Consider the following 23,791-nt stretch of genomic DNA (forward strand, 5'->3'; position numbering starts at 1 on the left):
AAAAACTAGGAAAGTTCACATCTGTGCCTATTCCCAGAGTTTAAAAACAAAAATAAAACAAAAAATCTTTTTCTTTATTTTGGTCTCTTTGCTATTTCAAATGATTTCCTCCTCTACTCTGGGACATTGATATAGAGAATTAAAAGTTGACCGTTTCCTCTTTTCCTGGAAAATATTCGAATGACTCTTTTTGATAACATGTCTGATTGTGTGTCTCAAGCACAGCCCGTTTTTTATGAGCATGCAGGGAATTATAACAGCGCTGCACTTGTGAAGTGGAATATAATGGCACTATTCATGAAAAGGGAGGAATTCCGAGGAAATGGCGAGTGAATATCAAAATGAAGTTGAACAGTAGGTTTTTATAGGCTCCTTAAAAAACACGATGCATTTTGGAGGACGGCAGAGGAAGCTGGGCTGCCCAGAGCCGCCCTTGGTCGAGGCCCGTCCTGCATCTTATTCCTGAGCCCTGCAGTGAGCCTGCCCAGGGCTGGAGGGGAGTAAAGGGCTAAACACACAACTGTTCCCTTTACTGGGGAAAATGGGTCCCACTTAATCCACATCGGGCTGTGCTGGAGGAACACAGGCGAGGGGCCTGGATGTCACCCGGCAGCGTCACATCTGCAAACAGCTTGTTGGGAGCTTCCTTCCTGAGGATGTTTGAACATTTTATACACAGAGCCTCGACCCCCAGGACCATCTGAAACGTCAGTGTCTCGACACACAAAGCCGCTGGAAGCCTCCCGAGAGGGCAGTTCATCTCCTGCTTCTTCTGAGCGTCTCCGGGGACGCGCCGGCTCCCAGGTGGCACAGAGATGCCTCGTGTGCTCCAGGGCACACTCACACTGGTGCCCTTGTGGATTCCAGCACGAGTTCCCAGATGTTGCTCTGAAGACCGGTGCTGGGCAGCGATGAAGTTTCAATGGGCCAAGGAGAGATGAGGGGGAAGAATGAGAAAAGAAGTTCTATTTGTACGTGTATGTATGTGACACGCACTCCATGGTTATAATATTTTGCGTACATAGACGCATAACATTTGCTCACTACTCCTACGTACGTAAGTTTCTGATGCGGTGGGGATGCAGCCCTATGGTAATGAGCCCGTAGTTCTGGAGTGGAGCGTGGGCACTGGAACTTTTAAAAGCACCCACGATGATGCAAGTGATCAGAAACCACAGGTCTGGTGAAGAAGATGCTGTGCTCTGCTATTCGGAATCATAAAAGTGAGATTTAAAGTAGGTTGTCCCAACCAAAAATACCCAGGGATGGCCCACAGCTAATGGGCAGCAGAGAGACAGGCCTAAACAGTGGTCCAGCTGCACCTGCCCTGGCCAGGAGGGAGCTGGTCCCAGGCCCAGGACGACAGGCCAGCGGGCGGGGCTCCAGGCCAGGGATCGGAAGTGGAATTGGATCAGGGGTCAGAAGGGAAACCGCTCGTGGCGAGTCACAGCGGGTTGCCTTGGAACTCCCTTGGCCAGGTCCTGAGTCACAGCCTGTGCTTTTGAAGGCCTGGGCATGGGCGTCCGGCACTGGGCCTCACCCTAGTGATCGTAAAGCTCTGCCTCTGTGTGGCCGACCACAGTGGCCCTCCAGGACCGACACTGGTGCTGGTGAGAACTGGAAACGCGTGTGCTCCAGAAGGTACCGTGCTGTGTGTGCTGCATTCTCAGGACGTTTTTCCGAACAGCTTAGGGTAGAGCAAACACGTCAGCTGTTAAAAGTACAGCACTGTCACGGAGCGGCTGGGCCCATGGGCCGTGGCCGCTGAGCCTGCGCGTCCAGAGCCTGTGCTCCGCGACGGGAGAGGCCACAGCAGTGGGAGGCCCGCGTACCGCAAAAAAAAAAAATAATAATACAGCCCTGCTACTTGTGAAGTTTAAATGTAGCCCACTCGATGAAAATGCTTTGAAAGTAAAGAGCATGATACCAACAGCTTGAAATTACCATTCTTGTTGTCGCCTTGCTGTTTAATGAGGCTGGTGGCATAATTTTACAGAACTCTAGAACCGCAAGCAAAATTTTTCCAAGTGGGCCATCTATCACTCTAGGGACTGTTTATTGCTAAATTATATCCTAAGCCGATTTTTTAAATTTATTTTTATTGAAGTATAGTTAATTTACAATGTTGTGTTAGTTTCAAGTGTACAGCAAAGTAATTCAGTTATACATATATATATCTGTTCTTTTTCAGATTGTTTTCCGTTATAGGTTATGACAAGGTGTTGAGTATAGTTCCCTGTGCTAAGCTGATTTTTAAGTTAGATTTTTTTCAGGAATGCTTACTGAGTCAATTTTATGGGCATTTTATAGTCTATAAGCTTTTCATTAGTTGATTTTAATAATTAGAGAACAAGAATCTTCCATAACGTAAGGGAGGAAAGAATACTCAGGCAGTGAAGGCTGGACAGTTAGTCCACAGGAAAACCTCAAGCTGAGGCTCTCGGGAAGGCACCGATGGGCATCTGTTACCGTGAGCTAGTCAAGGGGGCAAAAATGAAATGGAAAACAGATGGGAGGGGTGTGTGTGTGTGTACGAGAGAGAGAAAGGGTACATTACTAAGGGCACAGTGACTGAGACAGGACACTGATATTCTAAAACTAAGAGGAAAGACATAGTAAAGGTATGTGAGTTGGTAGATCTTTCGCTGAAGAGGATGAAAGCCCGGCCCCGTGAGTCCTGCCAGAGCAGGGGGGGAGCTGCCCGGCCTCCCAGCGCATGGAAACAATGAGTCTCTGCTGAGAAGCTAGAAGTGGGATCCAGGGGATCGTTCATCTGGAAGATGAGGGGGAAATGCAGAGTAGCCGAGGAAATCCACACACTGTGCGAGCCTGGAAGGGTGCTTTGCTTTCCTGAGCTGCTAGCCTGAGCTTTGCAAGAGGAAGAAAGCCTTGAGTTTGCTGTCCCCTAAAGACGGGCACTAAGAAAACGTCGGGGGCCACCCCTCCTCCCCAGGGCTGGCCCAACCAGCCCCGAACTCCTGGCTGCAGCTCTAGCTGGGAGATCACGTCGTGTGTTGAATAAGAAGCTGGGTTTTCTGTTTGGCCCTTTGTTGTGTTTTTTTAAATATCTGCAGGACGGTTTTTGGAAGAGCGTATGCCCCATAAAAGGAAGCAAATGGTGCTCTTTCATCCTCATCTGTGAGTCGTGGTTGGCAGGCATGCATCTGCCCACAGCACTGCCGGCCAGCCCTGCATCGCTCCTTCCCCGAGATCGTGGGCGGGGTGGGGGGGCGATGGGGCACTAATGTCACATGTTTTTCCTGTTACTGTCTTGTAAGAGCACAGAGGGAGCTCAGAGAGACTTCAGTTACTTGTTTTTAAATGAGTCGGAGAGTTGGGATTGCTTTTCTACTTTTAGGCAGAAAATCATTGTGGAAAAGAGGACCAAATTCAATCACTGAAGGAGGCTGGGGGAGACCCAGCCTGTTATCACGACGATGAGCAGATGAGAGTTCCAGATGCGGGGGGAATCAGAATGCATCCTGTTGCCTATTGCTGTTTAATCTTGGACAAGTCACCTAGAATCTCTGGAGCACCCAGTTTGCTCGTGAGAAATGGGGTTAGAGCTGGGGTTCCCCTGCATGTGAAGTCCGGCCAGGTCAGTCTTAAACCCGTTAGCTGCTTCCAGCCCCGCCTCTGGGGATGGCTCATCAACCCGCAGTCTTTGCCAACGCCACATCCTCTTCCTCTGTTAGACTAAGACATAACAAAAGAGCAGCCCAAAGTAGGTCTTCACTAAGCAAAAGCTGGGACTCCCTAGAATTAATTATCTTGTCGGTCGCTTCCAGTTACAAAAATCTGACGTTTGAGCTTGGCATGCCCAGTGCCTGGCATAGTCCTGGTACCGTACCAGGCGATCCGTGGACTTGGTGGGAGGAAAAAATCACTGAAGGAACCGGGGTGTAGGTGCCTCGATGCTGCTTTGCCGCACACTCAAAGCAGTGACAGTCTGGAGCATTTCAGAAGCACTGCAGACCTGGAACATGGACACTGCATGAAGCTGGCTGAGCTAATAACACATCAGATTTCGTTGCTTTTGCGGAAACTCTCCTGACCCGGTATAGAACAGCAGTGCTCTTTACCCTGATTGGACAGAGGTCCATCCTGGCTGTTTATGGGACCATAGGCATGGCTTGAGTCCTTGAGGGTGGGTGAAAGGGGGAGCGGGTGATAAATGGCTCCCTGGTTTAAAGTCTGAGAACCTTGGGTCCAGTGGTCACCCAGAGCCAGAGGCAGCCTCACCTAAGGACATAATTCCGTAGGGCCACAAATCAACCAGCAATTCTCCTGTAAAGTGACTTCTTCATCCTAAGAAAGTAAAAGGAAGAAGAAGGACAAAGGGGAAGGACCAAAAGACTCCAGGATGGAGGTGATGTAAGAAAAAAAATGCCGGGGCTCCTCTCGCGAGATTCAGGTTTGGCACCTCCCACCGACCCTGATCTTGGCGTCTTGTCTCAGTTCCCGGGGCGGCGTCTTCTGAAGAGTGCTCCTCCCAGCACAGGGCCCCAGAAGTCCAGTCCTCCAGGCCGATTCCAGGAGAAAGCAGAGCACTCTTGTAATTCATGAAGACATTTTGAGGTACGAAGAATTATAAATGGACAGGGAATATTTAAAACGTTTCAAGGCCACTCTGTCCTTGACTGTTCCCTGTTCTCAAAGCAAACTCCAGCTTCTGCTGCTCCGGTCTGGTGGGTGTGCACACAAGCCCTGATGGTCTTCAGGCCTTTCTCCTGCTGTTTTTGCTATGTGACCCCAGGGACACCACTGGCTGGGATTTCAAAGAACTGCCTGCTGTCCTGAATCTATTAGTGTGTTTATGGGTTGCAACCAGGGAGAGGAGAAGTATGGTCTATTAAGGACAAAGACTCCAGGGAACGGGGAGGAAAAGTGCTGGCCTTGGCATTGCTGCCTGACTGTATGGTACATACAGGAGCTGGCGCTCCTGGCAGGAGTTTCCTCCCAAGGGTGATGCTTTGGGCAAAAGGGAGCTCTGAATCGTGACGCGGTCGGGAAAGGAGCACAACTGTTCCGCTTCACATGTCTTTGCGCAGGGGAAACATGGCCAGCGTTGCCTTGGAGCCAGACTCCTAGGTACCAAGGTGTCTAAGCCACCCATTCACGGAGTGACCACAGTGACCAGCACTGTTGCACGCTCGCCCCCTAAAGCTCTGTCCTGCTTTCCATCTATAAGCCTGCTCCGTCTTTAAATCCATCGGGAAATCTATCAGCTGGGTAGCCAATCCTTAGAGATGTGAGAGTGGGACTGACTCCAAAGAACCCCAGGTTATTAGATGGACGGCTCACCCTGGCATTTGGAAAGGACTAGAAACATGCTTTAAATCAGTCAGGCAGGTGCATTTAAAGAGTGCAGATAGGCAAGCAAATTTCAAGGTAAGACACAGTAATTCGGGAAGAATTACTTGCCCATTTGTGCCCACGTACTTCCGTGCAATATAATAATCCAGTTATAGCAGGTATTGTGTGATTAAGTGTTTATTGGTAAGAACTGGTGAGCTCCCAGTCTCCCAAGGGCAGGGGGCCTACCTGTTCCCCTCCGGACCCCTGGTACTCAGCAAGCATGACGGTACTCAGCGAGCACGACCGGCTGTAGGCTCTCAAAGGTGTTTCCAGAAGACGTTTAGTGGTGTCTGTCTGTTGATGAGAACAACTCAGTATTCTCCTGTCCGAGGAGCAGAGCGAGAGTTGTAGGTCTGTGTAGTGGCAGACGGGTTCTAGGTCACCAGACCCGATTGCCGTGTCAGTGTGGACGCCCTTCTTCCCCGTCGGGGGGTGTTTGGTCTTGCCCAGCCTCTCCTCATCTCCAGGTCCGTCCTATTGCCACAGTACCGACTCTTCCTGGCTTTTGTTGTGCCGTGGCCCACAGTCTGTTTTGAAAGGACAGGCGCATAATAAAAACGGATACGAAAGAAGGGCCAGATGACATCACTGAAAATATTTGAGGAAGTCCACTCTTCTGGATGTTTATAATCTCAGCATGTTAGTTGTTTGTAATATGATAAGAGCACTTTTGATACATGGGGGGGAATTACAGGCCTTGTGGCTCAGACAATATTCATGAATTTTTATCTTGGGCTCGTAGTGATGGAAAGAGAATAGGAGGTCTTGGCTTGAGTCCCAGATGACCTTGACTCGCTGGTTGACCTTGGGTACAACTTTCAGCGTCATTGAGCGGCTTAAATTGTGCCTATGCCAGCTATTCATTGAATTAAAAAAAGAAGAAGAATTCCATTATTAAAGATGAGTTGGTGCAGTAAATTCTCCCTCTCAAAAATCTTAACTCGGAAATTGATAGCACATGGAAATTAAAATTAAAATATCTCCTATCCAAGGTTAATCCCATGAGCTCTGTGTAGACTCAGCCTTCTGTGCTTGCTTTTAGAACGAAAATCTTAAAGCCTTCAAATGTCCCCGCGAACAACCATCTCCCTAAGCGGTGAAAATGTTGCCACTTACAGTATCCCTGGATCTGAACTGTGAGTGTGGAGATGGGCTGGTATCTTCCCTCCGTGGGTGAAACAAAGCAAAGGTTAAAGACGTGAAGAGTACAGCCTTCCTGCCACATGCCAGGCACTGTGCTAAGCTCATCCTGTTTCCCCCCGACAGCGACCCCACGAGGTAGGGGTGGTAGACTCTACCCATTTTGCTGATAAGGAGACCGTGGGACGCGTGGGATAGGATGATTCTCAAGGCCACAAGACCTCCCTCCAGACAGGGCACCCCTGAGAGTACGTACGTACGTACGATCTGTGTACCTACGTTACAGTGGACATTGCATACTTGCCCAGAGTCAGGGCACTTTGGAGGCCTGGGAAGACCCCATCCTCTTGCAGACACCCCAAGTTCAGGATAAGAAGCCTAGATTAACTGTTTCATGCATCAGTATGACAGAACTGGCCTCCCGTCCTTAAAACGTGTGCATGCTAATTCTGAATTAGCCTTACCTCATTTGGAGGGCAGCTCCAAAACTTGGGCTGAACCGAGTCCAGGGAGATTTACTGTTTGGTGGGTCGATATTGCAGTTACTGTCATATGTGGTCCCTGATCGCAGCACAGAACCGTGAGAATAAAAAGCCCGACAGCCTGCTGGGGAGCAAAGAGAAGCATGGGGCTGAAAATTCCCTCTTGGAATATCCAAGTGGATAATCTGTACACAAATAACAGCGCTGCCTGCGCCAAGCAGGACTCTTGGCCCCAGGAATGTGGTCCTGCTGTGACTTAGAGATTTTATTCACAGACCTGCCGATGCAAAGAGAAACCTAAGCTCACAGTGAAGGAATCCTGTCTTGCTGCTGACATGCAAAGGCGTGTCACATGGCTTCTGGAAGCTGCCAGGTGTGATTACCTTGGCTGGGTACATCTAGGAGAATGAGGGAGGCAGAAATTCAGAAATTCTACCCCAGAAGCCAGGCCAGCAGGTACGTAGAGTGGCAGTGATTTTAGAGTGGGCTGTCCACTGGCTCGGAGCCCCGTGACTTTGATCCAGTTTGCGAAGATGAAGCCGCTCAGATGTAGATGGGAGCCTGCCCAGGCAGACTGCTGGTACGCCTCGCAGAACAGCGCGAACCCACACCTGCCTTGCCTGGACCAGTCCCAGCCAACCAGAACGGAAATCTGATTGTGTTCTGAAAAAGCATGGCTAAGTCTCTTTCCTTCCGTTCTTCTCAGGCTTCCCCCCCACCAAATTGGTCATGGAGGGAGGGGTTTGGACAGAGCTCTTCGGCTGGGCGTAAATAGCTTCAAGAGACGTAGCCACTTCATTTCTTCAGAACAATGTTAAATATTCGTTTCAGACTCATAGCCAGCTCTCACAGCATAGACATTTTTATTCATTGCCAGAGACACCAAGAACTGACGGGCTGGGTAAATAAAGTTCAGAGCAGGTAGTGTGTGATGTGACGCCTGCACTAAATGAGGTTTTGCTAGACCGTCCCTCAGCGGGGGAGGGCGCAAAAAGAATTGTTCATAAATACTGAGCGCATCTACTCTAAATATAACACGTGAGACTCTTTACTGTGTGTGCGCAGAATTCTCACCTCCAGCTGTAATTACATGGGTGGCCTCTTAAAAGCTCCTGATGTTTTCCTCACCTGTGAGACAGAACTCTATCCCTAAGGCTATAAAAACGACTGAATGGCGTTAGCCTTCGTCAAAAATAGTCTCTTTTTTTCTTTCCGGTCGCGCTGCGCAGCAGGCAGGATCTCAGTTCCCCGACCAGGGATGGAACCCAAGCCCCCTGCCGCGGAAGCGCGGAGTCTTAACCGCTGGACTGCGGTTTGGAAGTCCCCAAAATTGTCTTCAACGTGGCCGATTCTCCTCTTATTGATTGGCTGAGAACATTGACACCTGGATGAGCAGCGAGAAAGAGAATTTTGCAGTCGGGTCTGTTTAGTTACCTGCATTTCCTCTAACTCACATCTGCGGGTGGACAGTTGCTGATAAACAGGAGGATGATGTCTGGGGAGTCAGGTCGGTTGGGACAGGTTGTGTGCACAGTGGGTTGGTTATGTGCATACCGGGTAACAGAGGAGCTGGAGACGCCCGGATGAGCCCAGATGCACAGCCAGCTGCCGGAGAATTCAGCTCCCGCCACGATGCCCAGGTGCCCCACCTCCTCCCTCTCCTGACTCAGCACCCCACCCCGTCCCTACACCAGCCCGTTGCCTGGTCCTTCCCAATCTGTGCCCACGTGGCCCCTGTTCTCTCTACTGAACAGTCTCACCACTTCCTGACACCCCGTTCCATCAATCACTGCCCTCACTGCTCTGTAAGATAAAGCGCTGCGTTTACTGTAGTATTTCTTTGCTGATCGTGAACATGACGCGTTTATTCAACCGCGCTCTGCCTTTTACTGCGGTTATGGCCGATGGTATTAGTACGCTGGTCCCGAGCTGCCAGGTCTGCCTTTGACACTGGCTTTCTCGTACTCCCTGTTGGCTTTGGGTGGCATTTGGTAGGATGTGAGAGCATTTTTCAGACGCAGTCACCTATTATGTTGCGGCAGAGAACGCTGGTACTTACAAAGAATGAGCAGGGCTGAGATGTGAGATCAACACAAGCTTGACTTCCTGCGCCCAAGGGCAAGTGGCTGGTGTGTCTCAGTGTTTGAGGGCGCGGGTCTCAGCTCTGCAGATGGGGAGACGAAGGCAGGAGGGAGAACATTCCGGGCCAGAGGCATGGCTTGCACAAAGGCATGTTCTCGAGGAGGATGGAGACCCAGAGGTGTTCACGCTCACACGTTTAAAATCCTCGACATTCCACCACTGCGTGAAAATGTTTTATTAAGCACTCGGCTGGAGTTGAAAGTGGAAGGAACGGTGGATGGAAAGGAACAGAACTCCCCTTGGCAGGTCTCAGGAGAAGCAAAGCTGGTCCAGGGAAGAGTGGGCGTGTAGGGACCAGAGGATGTGTAGACACAGAGTGGGCTGTATCTTGTGAACGGAGCATGAGATGGGCTCTAAACTAAAGGGTAACGGCAGAAGGACACAAGTCCCCAGCCTGCCCGGTGCTACGGTCTGAATGTTTGTGCCCCCCCCCAAATCCTAACCCCAAGGTGATGGTTTTAGGAGGTGGGGCCTTTGGGAGGTGATGAGGGCGTGAGGGCGGAGCCCCCATGATGGAGATGGGCATCCTTGCAATAGGGGCCCATGGAGCTGTCTGCCACATGAGGACGTAGCAGGAAGATGCTCTTGGTACAAAAGCGGGAAGCAGGCCCTCACCGGACCCCGAATCTTGCCTTGACCTTGGACTTCCAGCCTCCAGAACTGTGAGAAATACGTTCCTGCTGTTTAGCAGCCACCCAGCCTGGTGTTTGATTACAGCTTCCTGGATGGACTGAGACGCTGGGCATTAGTGATTCACAAAAACAGGAATGGTGACCGTCTCTATTAAAGATGGAGAAGTCAAGGACGGAGGGAGGGTGACTTCCAGAAACTGGTCTACTGACAGACCCACCAGAGAAGCCCAAACAGCAGTCGGACGATTTCAGATAGAAGCATCGTTCCCACTGGGCTGCGCGTGTGCACGCGTGTGTGTGTGCACGCTCAGGTGCACCAGCTACTGCGAGGTGGCCGGTGTGCACACTGGCTCTCAAACTATGCACACCTGTGGCAGCTTCACGGAGGCATCAGGAAGAGGGACTTTGGCGATGTGCGACCAGACGCCTGAGGCACACCCAGCCTGCCTGGGTCATTGGTCATTGGTAAGACCGGCAGCGCCCCGGCCATCGTGCCCGCGGTGCCAGTGACACAGTGCCAGAGGGCAGTTAAAGGAAACCAAGAGCGGGATGGGTGGTGAGGGGCTTTTGTGGAGGCCTGAATGAGCTGTTTCAAGTGCTGGACGAGAAACAGAACTAGTTCTCACGTGAGACTTTGAGACTGTTTCGTTCGTAAGTCAACATCTAGGGAAGCCCGGACACGAAGAGGTTCAAGATCAACTTTTGGAATCAAGGGACTAAGCCCTGGTTCAAACTAGATGTCAGCCATAGATTCATAAACATCTCTAAATTTCAAGGAAAATAAATCAGACGTCTTAGGAGCTGAGACCGTGGCTGCCTTGAATATTACGAGAGGCAGCAGATAATGTGCTGGTGACAAATTCTAGAACGTACTCAACAGATGGGAATTAGAAGTGAAAGGGGACGGGAATGCAGATCATCTGGCTGTCAGGTGATGGGAAGAAATACCTCAAAGTGGAGGCGATCTGTGCTTCACATGGGACGCCCTTCGTGCTTCGCGACAGAATTACCTGCGTTTCCAGGCGTCCTCCCTTGGCCCTGTACGTACTCGTAAGGTCGCCTGTCGAGTCCGCTGCCCAGCTGGCCCCCACCCATATGGTCCCTGGTTCCTGACAACAGCTGCACGCCCGTGTCCCTGGCTCTTTGCTGTGTACGTTTCAAGTTTCTGGACCAGATGAGGCATCTCCAGATCTCCACCAGCCCCTGCTGGAGGAACGGCAGTGATGCCTGGAATCACGTCGGGTGAAGGCCCTGCGGCTCCAAGGAAGGATGCTGTGAAGGAAGAGGGAGGGGTGCCTCTGGGTGGAGTGTGCGTCGCCTGCGCTCAGAGCACGCGGGACCAGTGTCAGCACCTGCACTGGCTCCCACCCGGCCCGGCAGGCCTCCCTCCCTTCCTCGCTAGGGGACACACTGGCGTCCTGCATTCCGTCTCAGGACAGGGGGAGAGGGCCCAGGCGGAGGGTGTGTGACAGGAGACGCCACCGCCTTCCCTGACTCAGCCAGGTGGCCCCCTTGCCTTCATCTGCAGGTGGGCCCACGCACACGCTGAGATCATTCTAGCCCTGGGCAGGGTATTTCTAAGGAAGCGCTGGCTGATGCAGCCTGGCTGGGCTTCCACTCCCATTCCTGTGTCTGAGGCTCTGCGCCAGCAGCCAAGCCAGACCTCATCCTCGTGACCCTCAGATGTAACGGGTGCCGGAGGCTTCACGACAGACGCCGCTGAATTCTCACCCCAGGCCTGGGCGGGGTCACAGTTGTCCTCATTTTGTGCAAAGGGCAGTGCGCTTCAGAAGTTAAGTCATCTCTCTGCCTAGACTCTGCCTTTTGCCGTCTTCTGATGCTCCTGGTCTGTCCATCCCTACTTCCCAACTTTACACACACCCAGCAGCCCCGCCCGGGCGCATCCTCACCGTTGAGTGTAGCAGCTCGAATGCGGGCTGTCATTAGCCTGCTGTCAGTGTCATGAGCGTAACTGGTTTAAATGGGGAGCGTGTTCTGACCTTCGATCTGCCCGCAGCCCTCTCTGTCCTGTCCGGCTCCTGAGATATTGGGGTTCCTTCCCGTTATCCCCGCCGGTCAGTACCCAAGCCCCAGCGTTAAAGTATGGCTGCCTCTGCTGTCTTGTCAACCGCAAGCTCTATTTGGAGAACACACCTTGCCTTTGAGCAGCCTGGGAAGAAAGAGGAGGTGAAGAAATTGGCCACAGGCTCATAAAAACGTGTAAGTGCGCAAGTATGGGTAGGAGAGCGTGTGGCTCATTTCTGTGACTCAGCTGAGGTCCCCGAACGCAGCGCCTCCCAGTCCTGTCTGCCGGGAGGAGCAGTGCCGTCAGAGGTGCTCACTCACCTGGGTGAGAGTCCGTGAGCACCTGTGGGACCTGACGACTCCATCCTAAAAGACCTGTGGCCCTTCATCTCCCCTTGCACGACTCATCCTGTCAGGTTTCCGGTTCCCATCCTGCCCTCCTTTCTTCCCCCAACTCCCAGCCCCAGGAGGACAGATCTCACTGCAGCTCTGTCAGAGATCAGAGTACTTGGTCAGAGTCCACTGGGGTTGTTCATCTAAATGGGCGACCGTTTTGTCCATCAGTTATTCCACTGCCTTTAGCTAGGGACAGTTTGAGGACCATTCCAGAATCGACGCATCTGTTTTGGGTGCCCTTGAAATGTTAAACAAAGGCAACCAAATGGGCTGGATTTCCCACCCAGTTTATTGGGGAGAAGGGTTTTGTTCTGTGTGGAGTGGCTGTGATCTGCACTTCCTCTGCCATATACCCTGCCTTGCTCATACTATGTTGGAATGATTTCCGTAATTTCTAAAGCTGCATGTACGGAAATGGCTTATATTTCCTGTTTTGATAAACTAATAGAACTTTACTGGGAACCTTGTTCCCAAGTTGGCTTTCTCTTTGTTGGCTTCTTTTTAGATTAAAAGGATAATTTTAGAAAGTCCCGCCTGCCCGGAGTTGTGACAAACGCTTGTATAAATTTTTTTTACCTAAAATAGGAAAGATGATTACTTTTTTACAAAAAGGAATGTCTGTCTGTTATGTTAGTCGGAATGGGTTATTCAATAGCCCTCCATACAGGAAGCTTGGGTTGGATGCTGGGGACAATCCAATGGTAAACTATCTGTAAATTCCCTCCAGATTTGCTCTTTTTGGCTGGAGGTATGTTGGCTTAAAAGGCTTTCTTGGACAAGACGTTTCTTGGAACATGTGGAGGACAAAATATTCTTTCTTTGGGGACAAATGAGTTTTGTTCTTGCATCTTCATGTAAATTTGATTAACACTCGTTTCTTCTGTGCAAGTTGAGAACAATGGTGAGCATTTTTTCTTTCTTTTATGTGTATTGTATCAACTTTAAAGAGATTCACATCTGCAGAAAGCTGGGCGCACGTCTGTGGATTTGTCCTCTGAATATACAGGGATGGTTCACACTGGTAGTTAAGAAAGAGCTAGTCTTAAAGAGCCTAAGTCATTTGTGTGTATTATTTTCTGGCATCCAAGTGGTTCTTTAAACCTATTTTTAAATGTCCTAAGTATCTGACATGGGGAGAGGTGGCAGTGAGCAGTTCTCTCTGTGTTTGGAAGTGGGGCTGCTCCCCGGACACCTGCACGGGGCACCCACTTGTCACCGGGCTGCCAAGGAAATGCTTTTCCTCTGTGCCTGCCGCTGCGCCATCCCTGATGAAGGCCATGTGACAGCGGCTCCTCCTGATGCCAGCGTATTGCTCAAAGAGGATGCAGGACGGCAGTAAGTGGGACCGGGCGCTCCCTTAATCCTGCAGCCGCTACCCTTGAGCCCTACTGTGACTCTTCCCTGAATTCCAGTGAGAAGTGGCAGAGCAGTCTCTGCAGGCAGCCAGAGAGCCGGTGGCCCAAGGCGGAAAGTCTCTCCTTGAATCTGATAGATGCCTGGTTCAGGAAGCTAGAACCTGGCTTTGCGTAGAACATTCCATGACTTTTGTTCTCCCAGAGAAGAAAGACTCCCCGGGGAGTCTAGACCACGCATCTAGGGTGATTTGCATGCCTGTAGGATGAACTAAAGCCCGTGCAAATAGATGTATTTTTAAATCATTCTATGAGGTAGTGCCTCACACCAGTCAGAATGGCCATCATCAAAAAATCTAGAAACAGTAAATGCTGGAGAGGGTGTGGAGAAAAGGGAACTCTCTTGCACTGTTGGTGGGAATGTAAATTGATACAGCCACTGTGGAGAACAGTATGGAGGTTCCTTAAAGAACTACAAATAAAACTACCATATGACCCAGCAATCCCACTACTGGGCATATACCCTGAGAAAACCATAATTCAAAAAGAGTCATGTACCACAATGTTCATTGCAGCTCTATTTACAATAGCCAGGACATGGAAGCAACCTAAGTGTCCATCGACAGATGAATGGATAAAGAAGATGTGGCACATATATACAGTGGAATATTACTCAGCCATAAAAAGAAACGAAATTGAGTTATTTGTAGTGAGGTGGATGGACCTAGAGTCTGTCACACAGAGTGAAGTAAGTCAGAAAGAAAAGCAAGTACTGTATGCCAACGCATATACATGGAATCCCAAAAAAACGGTCCTGATGAACCTAGTGGCAGGGCAGGAATAAAGACGCAGACATAGAGAATGGACTTGAGGACACGGGCTTGGGAGGGGGAAGCTGGGGCGAAGTGAGAGAAGCATCAACATATATACACTCCCAAATGTAAAATAGATAGCCAGTGGGAAGCAGCCGCATAGCGCAGGGAGACCAGCTCGGCGCTTTGTGACCACCTAGAGGGGTGGGATAGGGAGGGTGGGAGGGAGGCTTAAGAGGGAGGGGATATGGGGATATATGTGTGCATATGGCTGATTCACTTTGTTGTACAACAGAAACTAACACAGCATTGTGAAGCAATTATACCCCAATAAAGATGTATAAAGATTTTTTTAAAAAGTGTAATGATGCCAAGATTCAGACAAGGCTCCTAAGAAAAGAATTCCCATATAGAAAGCTAACCCGAAAGTCTCTGTTCAGACCTCTCCATGTTGCCCCGGGAAACCATCTGTTGCATTCCATTTGAGTAGAACATGATCCAGGCTTTCTAGAAAATGTATCCTATGGCCTTACATTGCCAGTTGGCTCCTAAGCGTTCCAGGCCGTTTCCAATTCCTAGAATTTCTAATCAGCACAGCAATGCTGGCTACTAATTCGGGACAGGATAAAATTCAGCAAAAAAAAAAAGTCTTAAAAGGATGCTTTGAGTAAAGAAAAGAGAACTCCCATTTTTTGGCACTGCGATTGATTAGAAGCTCAAACTGTGTCCTGGGTGCTCAGAGCCACCCTACTTGTGCCCCAGGGGGCAGGGGGCAAAGGATGTCGAGGGCTGGCCCTTGTCTAGGATGGACATGCCTGGGTCCACATTAGGCAGGGACACAGTGACCCTGCAGGAAGTAGCACTTTTCTTCCACTGAAGAGATGGCTCCGTGGTTTGCATTGCCTCATTGTCTAGAAGCAAATTCCCCTTTCTCCATGCCAGCCCGTTAACCTAGCGCAGTGCTCCAGACTTCACGTGCTTACCTGGAAATCCTGCTAGAAAGCAGGTTCTGACCCGGGAAACCTGGGGCGGGGTCTGCAATCCTAACTAGCACCGAGGCGATGCTGATGCTGCATCCACACAGCAGGCTGGGGGTAGCGAGGGTGTAGACGGAGCAGCGGCGTGTCAAGCGCGATGGATCGCCTCTTTGACGCTGTGTCTGAGCCCCCGCCTCTAATCAATCAGCCTCCGTCCTCTCCCCATTCCCCTCCCACTCCACTCCTTCTTCGCCAGTATGGGTTTTCTTCCTATTAATTGTTGCAAGGATTACCTCCCCTTCATCTCTTGCAGCTGCAGCTCAGAGACGTTCCTGGTCTGCTGGGCTTCTTACGTTTATGCTGCTTCTCTCTTACTTCCCAAAGCTTATATTTCACATTGAGCTTTCAAAACTACTCCTGTCAGCTCTGCAACACTTTCTGAGATGTCAAGAGCTTACCGTGATGTCGAAATTCATTGTCCCTTAACTCCACTCGATACTCTGTAATGACCTACCTGGGAAAAGAATCTAAAGGAAAGTGGATATATGTATATGTATAACTGATTCCCTGTGCTGTACACCTGAAACTAACACAACATTGTAAATCAACCCTCCTCCAATAAAAGTTGATTTTTAAAGAATGGAAAATTTCTGTAGAAAAAGAACTTCACGTCCTTCCCCCGTGTCCCAGCAAGCTAAATTCCTCTGCCTTCCCTGGAAGGAGCGGATGAGGCCAGTGGGGCTGGTCTCTAGTCTGCTGGCGGAAGAGGTGGCTGCCAGGATGGGAGTGTCCTCAGTGATGCTCGTTCATCTGCTGACGGAAGTAGCGATGCATCCCCCTGGTGCCCCTCCTTCCACAGTTTGGAAGTTAGATCCCCGGTCTGAAATGATCACGCATCTTGGTAGCAGCGGAGATGGTTCTTGGTTGAGAAGTAGGATTCAGGATGTCCCAGGCCATGGGCTGTCTGTCTTGGACGATAGATCAGCAATGAGTTGAAATGGAGTCCTGGCCCGGAAGCAACGTGGGTGCATCCTAAGGGTCATGAGAAGGGTGGGTTCCAATTCGCTGCAATCCTAGCTGCTCCGAGTCCTGGTGATAACGATGCTGGGCCTGAGGGCTGGTGGCTCCCCGTCTGTCCCCACGGTTCCAGCAGCAGAGGCCTTGGGTTACACGGCAGGAGGTCGGCCTCTCAGGGTGGGCGCGCACGGAGGAACGGGGCGCAACGCAGGAGAAAGGCCGGCGCTCAGCCCTCTGTGCCGCCAGGCGTGGTTTGACATGTGGGGCTTCCTTCTCTCTTATTCGCTCCGAACCACCCCCTTCTTCATGGCACTTGCCATAACTGAAATGATGGAGGTTTCGTTCTCGTCTACTTGTTTACATGGTCTCTTCCCCACTGTGTACCCGCGGCCAGCACCGTGCATCACCCAGAGTAAACACTGGAGAAGGAAGGGAGGGAGGGACGGAGGGACGGAGGGAGGGAGGGAGGAGTGAACTTGCAAAGTGAAAAGGTGGATAAGTGATCTCCTTCCAGCTGCCATATGTGTTTGGAACTGCGAGTTAGGGTTCCTTGGCTGACGCAGTTGAAGGAAAGTGTTTCCCTGAATGCTCCGGGCTGGGAAGCGTGTGAAGGCTCCTCCGGGGCCCGGAGCCTGGGTGGGTTTCTGTGTGACGGTGGGGCAGAGGAACCCGTGCGTGTTGGATTCGAACGTTCTCCAGGGATGGGAGTCCTTGCAGTCTTCACGGATCTTCAGCATTGGTCCTACGGGGCCGTGAGCGCTTGTCTGCGCTGGGATGAAGGGTGTCCAAACCAGGGCGAGCGTTTGGCCTGCTCGGTGAATAGATGGAGCTGGTCCGTGACAGTGAGTCTCCAGGAGCCTCCTGGCCCTGGGAGCTGCATCTCCCACCAAGATGCTGGACACTGACCTCGGTGACCTGCAGGGGAGCTCAGGGAGAGCTGCTGCCGGAGTATTGCTCCACACCGTGTGACCGACGGGGATTCGGACTTGAAGTGAGGAACTAATGGAGGATTGAATTGATGTTTCTGAGAGAGCTTGGACCTCTCGGTGAAATCATGCCCTCCTGGAAACTCTGAAGTTAAGGTGTGGGCCAGGGCCAGCTTGTCATCTTGGAGGGTGGGGGGCGGACTCTTGAGGTGGGTGTGAGGTGGGGAGGAAGCTTGTCACCTTCATTAGGAGCCGACAAGAGGACCACGGTCGGTCTTTGAGTCGTGCTGAGCCGTAAACTCGGGCGTGGACTCAAGGGCTTGGGTTGGGCAGTGGTTGGACTGAGCTTTTCTTGGGGGGTGGGGCTGGAACACAGACGCAGGACCCCACGTAGCACTTCAGACACTCCTCATCCGAGGCCCTCAGGAGGGTATATGTACCTTGAGAATGTTCCAGAGCCCAGGTCCTGTCGGAGGAATGCCAGGGCTCAGCCTGCGACTTGTTCAGCCTCTGAGAGATGTCTGGAGCACTTGCCCCGCCCTAGTGAAGTAAATACTTCTGTTCATCCTGGAGACCTGACATTCCAGAAGGAGGTACTTAGGGCTCTTGTCGCTGTTGGAATTCTTCCGAGCCCCTCTGTGGGATATGTAAGATGCCGATGGGAAACACACACGGGAGGGCTGGAGTTTCCAGGATGGAGATTGGCTTGTTGGGTGGAGGGCTGCTTCTCTACAATGTCTCCCTCACCTCCTGTGTCGGGGTATCTGAACCACGCGCACGTGGTTGAAAAGCATTGAGGCCAGGAGTTTTCAAGCCTGTAAGTCTTAGTTCCAGAAGCAGAAAAGTGCTATTGAATTTTGAGCGGGTTGTGAAGAACTCCTTGCTATAACTAAATCCAGTGCATGTCCTAAACCTAGAACAGAAAGTCTGTTAGATCGATTTGAAACCATTAAAGTCATTTCAACCATTGATTTATATACAGGGATTTGGCAAGTGGCTTTACAATCAAAATTAAAAAGAGCCTGTGAAACACCAGATGGGGAACAGGGGCTTACGCTTCACCCTTCAGCCTGAGGAGTCCCCCTACCCTTTCCAGACAACTGGTAAACGAATTATGATTGTGTGAGCCAGGGACACCTTGCCAGGGCACCTATTCGCGTCACAGTCGTACATGGTACAAAGGACAAATGCGGCGGCCCATCCAGGCTCCTCTCACTTTGGTGCTCATCGTCACCCACACGCCGATGGCTTGGCACGGAGCTGGTTGTAAAAAAAGCAAATATGCCAAATTGTGGGATTTAGAAATGAGCCCCACTGAAGTTAAACACTGAAGCCATAAAAAAAAATTGGCAAATACCTTGTATCATATTTGAAGGGCATGAAAGGATTTTATCCACGTTTGCTCTCACGTTGTGGAGCTTGGGCGTTCCCATTGCCTTAGGACAGAAGGATAACCAAGAGGTTCAAAAGGCTTTAGAGGTGCTGGTTTCTTTAAAGGGTTTGAGATTTTCAGATTTTTTTGAATTCTTCAAAGTAGTGACTGATGCCACCGGTTTTAGATTAGTAAAGAATGATAATAAGAACAAACCCTGTGAAACTCTCAAATGAGACCTCTCGGTAGAAAGCAGTTAGCAAAGGAAAGGAATGTATCACCTCTACAGAAAGGACAGTGCATTGCTGATGAGGTCTAAGGTCAGCTCTGGCCAGATGGTGTTGAGTCAGGGTTTACTCGTGTGCCTGCTAAGGTTGACCGTCCAGGAAGCCTCGTGCCGGTAGGAGCTGCCGAGGTGGCCAGGCAGCCCCATCTGCACCTCGACGTGAACCTTCGGGAACGGGGAAGATGCCGGCAGATGTGCTAACACAAACAACAGGCAGAAAACTTCAGAGGGAGTCCCCAAGTGACCCCCTGTTTAGTCACTGAGACAACTCAGGCGAGGATGGAGTCGCTATGGTGAAACGCGGTTTTGTTTAAAGCTGGGATGGGTTCTGTTGTCGGGAAGTGTTGTCTGCTCCGTAAGGTTTGGCTGAGTGCTCCCCAGAGCTCACCGCGCCCAGGGTCCCCACCGGATGGGCTGCATGGGGGATCCGAACGGTCTGGCCACGAGTGACGAGCCAGACGGAGGTTCCCCAGTGACCAGCTGTGCTTACTCGCCTGTCAGGGGTGACGGGGGTGGGAGTGGGCAGGGCCGACACTTGGCCGAGCAGAGAGTGGGGAGAAGACGGCCAATCTGATTGTCATTTCCTACTCAAAATATTTAGTGCTGTGGACACTGTCTGAAAGGAAGAGCTCAGACACGGTCCAATCTCCAAGCCCATCTTTTGCCTGAAATTCTGAGATAGAGGGCAAGAAGTAAGTGCATTTTTCCTCGCTGGAGTCGTCCAGCCAGAGAGCTCGCCCAGTCATCCACTAAAGTCATCAAGGAGTTCTATCTCGGTGTCTGACGAAAAGTTCACGGAGGCCACCCCAACCCGACTGAATAAATACTTAAGAGAAGCCTCTTCCCCAACCCCTCCTCTTCGGCACCCTATATGAGCACGTCTCAGGGAAAGGGAAGGGGCGCGGGGCTTCTCCATGGATGGCGGGTACCCTGTGATGGAGGTGAGGGTTTGTCATCCTACCAGGTGTATTTGCAAATTCTGCCTCCGGATCAGAAGCCCCTTCTCCCTGTAATTCACCGGGACCCGTGCTGTGTAATGGGGCCTGGAGTGCCCTGCGCGTTTATCTTAAACCCCATCCTACTCAGCCTTGGACGCCTCCTCCCAGAATCCATCCCCCACCTTGCCAGGCAGAATGAAGGGCTGCTTCCTACGTGCCTGGACTCCTCCTCCAAGCCAAAGGGCTTAACACAGTATCCAAGGCTCACTTCACGTGGGATCCCTGGATCCAGGCAAAGTTCTCCTTGACTTTCGAGCCCCAGGATCTAGCTTGGTGTCTGGCATTTAATAGACACTGGAAAAAGGCTTATTGACCGTAGAAGGTACAGCAGCAAGAGCGACCTTGATGTAAACTGTGGACTTTGGGTGGTGATGGTGTCAGTGGAGGTTCACGGATGGTAACGAATGTCCCGTCTGGTGAGGGATGTTTTCGGTTGAGAGGTTGGGGCCCGGGGGAGCTGTGCATGAAGTCTCTGTACCTTTTGCTATGGACCTAAAACTGCTCTGAAAATTAAATTCTATTTTTTTAAAGACTTACTGAAAGTTTTGAATGAGTAGTTGTTAGAATTGGAAGGGCTCTTAGCACCTGGCACTATGACGCATAGTGTAGCTGCAGTGTTGTGGTAACTTCTCTGCTTTGTGTTTCATTTTTGCAGGGCGTGAAGAAGTTCGATGTGCCCTGTGGAGGGAGAGACTGCAGTGGGGGCTGCCAGTGCTATCCCGAGAAAGGAGGATGGGTAAGTCACAACACTGCAGTATTATCTTCCTTACACATCCATTTTGAACGAAGTGCCGCATCCTGCCTGGTTAAGTCCTTTGCATACATTCCTAAGAAATTTAATACAGGCGCGTTCTTTCCCACAAAGCAAACAATAATATAATGCAAAATTGGGTCGATTTATACCACTTTCTTAATACATTGAGAACAGCGTTAACTTTCTCAAGCCTCTTTTCTCTTGTTTGTTGTCACAAATACACGTGTATGCATATAGGTACCCATCATGCAACTGCGTTTTATATTTCTATCATATATAAGCATACATTTTGTAAAAACACTGCCTAAAGAAAGCATAGTCGCATTTATACCGCAATAGCCATTTAAACTGGAGGGCGCTGCCATTATACTGCTGAGAATCGCTTTGGCTTTTAAAATGATCCCACTCATTCCCTGAATGCCCTTTATGTAAATCCCACTTCATAGGTAAGTCAGAGAAAAACGGTCCCCCCAAATTATCACCGTAACATCTGGCAGAGTTTGAAATACGGACCTGATTTTGGGTGTCATACGTTCAATCAAAGTGTAGCCTTTAAAGCTGATGTTTGAGTCTTGGTATTGCTGATTTTAAAAAGGAATTGTTTACACGTCTAAGCCCATTTTGGTGTGCGGCACTGTGGGAAGCAGTATTTCGTTTTACATCACAAAGTCTTCTGAGTCCTTACGCTTTGGAATCACGCAGTTCCCTCTAGGACTCATGCTTGTCCGATGCCAGGTAGTAAGAGGCCACTGGGGCTTCTCGCCTGCATTGCCCTGTCCTTGTTGGAACCAGGAATTACAGCCATCCTCGGGGGCTCCAAATGAGTTTCACCAAGTTGAATTCTAAAGTCAGTTTTCAAAGTAGCCGTGCTCCATCCCTACCCACCAGGAGGAAGAGACGTCTGGTTGGAGACCTGCCTCTGAGGTTGGGTGTCATACCCTACATCCTTCCCTACCTGAGTCGCCCCCAAAAGTCAAATACGTAAAAGGCGTGGCAGGGAACCCCTTTATAAATGTGGTGGGCTTATGTACTAACATGCGACTCCCCATTATTTTAGTGGCATAGCTCACAGTTGAGGGGTGATCTTCTGCCAGGAGATCAAAGCTTCCGTCTCCACGGGCTGTGTTCATCGTGACAGTTTCTGCTGTTGTTGCTTTAATAAAGGGTTCCTCTGCTTGGAGTGGGGACTTTATGCTTAAGCAGTTGCTAGTTGAAGATGCTTTATCAGCATTTAACAAGGAGAAGTATTTTTAAATATATGGAAACCGTTCCATGAGACTTAAATTCCCCTGGGGTCCCTTGCTATAGATTTTCCCAGCGATGGTTCTGGGGCAGTGGTGAAAAGCCTGACTGCGGGGCTCTCCCCTCCCCAGCGCTTGGCTAGCTCAGCCTTCTGCGGTCACAAAGAAGGCAAACGAGTGTTGTACAAGCATCTGTGAGACATGCCTGAGTTGGAGGGACCCCAGCTCTGATAGGACCTGCATTCTCCCTGGGATCTGCCAAACAAACCCAGACTGAGTAGAAGGGGGCTGGGTCTGTTCTTTTTCAATCTTTATGATTAGTTAACGTAGAACCAATACGTGAACATAACTCCCATAATGCTTTTGCAAGAACGCTGTTCTTCCATAAAGGTAGTTCATTCTGATTGTTTCTGTATGCGATGCCGTCTGCACAGCAGTGGATTCTTAAATGACGCTGAGGGTCTTCTCAAAGAGGTCATCAGAAGAGAATTTCTGCAGGTCCCCTAGTTTACAGCACAGGTGTTATTTCCTGTCATCCCTGATTAAGAAAATACCTTGTCTCTGTTTCTACGTATTGCCAAAAAGTAGAAAATGACACCTTCTGGTTAATTTCATTAACATGAGTGACCTAGCATGGGCTTGACTTTCCTTCAGACACATTATCAATCTTGGTCAAACTAAGTTGAGACTTGGCAGTTGTCCGGGTAGTTTGTTCAAGAGCCAGGGCCAGCGGTACCCCACCAGGGGACTGGCCTGCAGGTGCCACTCTCTGGAGCGTTTGGAGTCATGAAGAGAGACGTAGACCCCGTTCCTGGACCCCACAGATCCAACCCCAGTGGTTCTAACTGTCAGCACCCGGGGCTGCCCGACTGATTCAGGTGTGCTATTGACTATTGATCAGTAAGGTGATAGGAATGGCTGACGGTAAGAGATCAGAAGAAAACCCAGAGAGGAGAAATAACTAACCCCATTTATCATTGTCTACAGGGTGAGCCCAGCGTATTACTGAAGATATTTATTGTTAGGACAGTCGCATGTACTTTACACAGTCATTTATGAAAATAGAATGTCCGTGTCCATTCTACGAACCTGGTGTGTGTATATTAAATATTTGTTCATTAACAAGTCTGCCCAGATGGGATCCTATCGAAAGCAGAGCTATTTCTGCCCTGCTTTGGGATGGGTAGTATTTTTCAGAAGTCATGTAATACACAAAAATAGCCGTGGGTGGATTTTGCCACTCTGAGAGCTGTGTGCATAGTTTGTTCTTTCCCACAGCTTCCCCTGGGGTCCCTCGCTGTCTGTTTTCCCCTCGGTGCCACCGTAGCAGCTGTGACGGGGCCTGGCTGCAGAGCCACGCTCCCCGAGCTCCGGGCTCACTCTGCCTTATATGGGCACGGGGTCCAGTTAATGTTTTCCTCGCCATGGTGACAGCCAACACCAGAAACTGTATGTCACTGGGTAACTTGTAGACTCTACGCAGAAATCACAAAGGTACTGTGGATTCTGGTTCCAAAGGACTTCTCGTCCTAACCGAGAGAGCAAGCTCTGTATCGAGCCAGACTCCCCGCCCTGGAGTGGCGGGTGGCGCGTTGTCACAGGAAGAGAATTGCGTCTCGCAGACAGAGCCAGCCGCCCCGTGGACCATTCCAGCAAATCGGTAGAGGGGGCAGGAAGGGGGGGAGCTGAGGCCCAGCGGTCTGCGCACCCTTCGCTCCCGGGCCAGCGCTGGGAGGTGCAGAGGGTGCCCTAGCCACACCTGCCAGTTCTCATGGGAGGACAGTGACATTTGGGGCTAAGTGACTTGCTCCAGTCTCAGTCCAGAACCGAACTCGAGCTCTCCGACTCTCAGATGAGTTCGTGTTCCAGTCCAGTAATCTT

General features: G+C 50.5%; 1 protein-coding gene across 2 annotated transcripts in view; it reads left to right on the plus strand.

Annotated features, from left to right (window-relative positions):
* The window catches only part of COL4A2 (collagen type IV alpha 2 chain), a 177,364-nt gene that overhangs the window by 33,963 nt on the left and 119,610 nt on the right, over positions 1-23,791 (plus strand). For both annotated transcript variants that reach the window (XM_030856756.3, XM_060287724.2), the window contains exon 4: positions 20,571-20,651. In XM_030856756.3, the coding sequence (XP_030712616.2) occupies positions 20,571-20,651 (81 nt within the window). The remainder of the gene's footprint in view (positions 1-20,570; positions 20,652-23,791) is intronic.

Source organism: Globicephala melas, chromosome 18, assembly GCF_963455315.2.
Source record: "Globicephala melas chromosome 18, mGloMel1.2, whole genome shotgun sequence".
Taxonomy (NCBI): Eukaryota; Metazoa; Chordata; class Mammalia; order Artiodactyla; family Delphinidae; genus Globicephala; species Globicephala melas.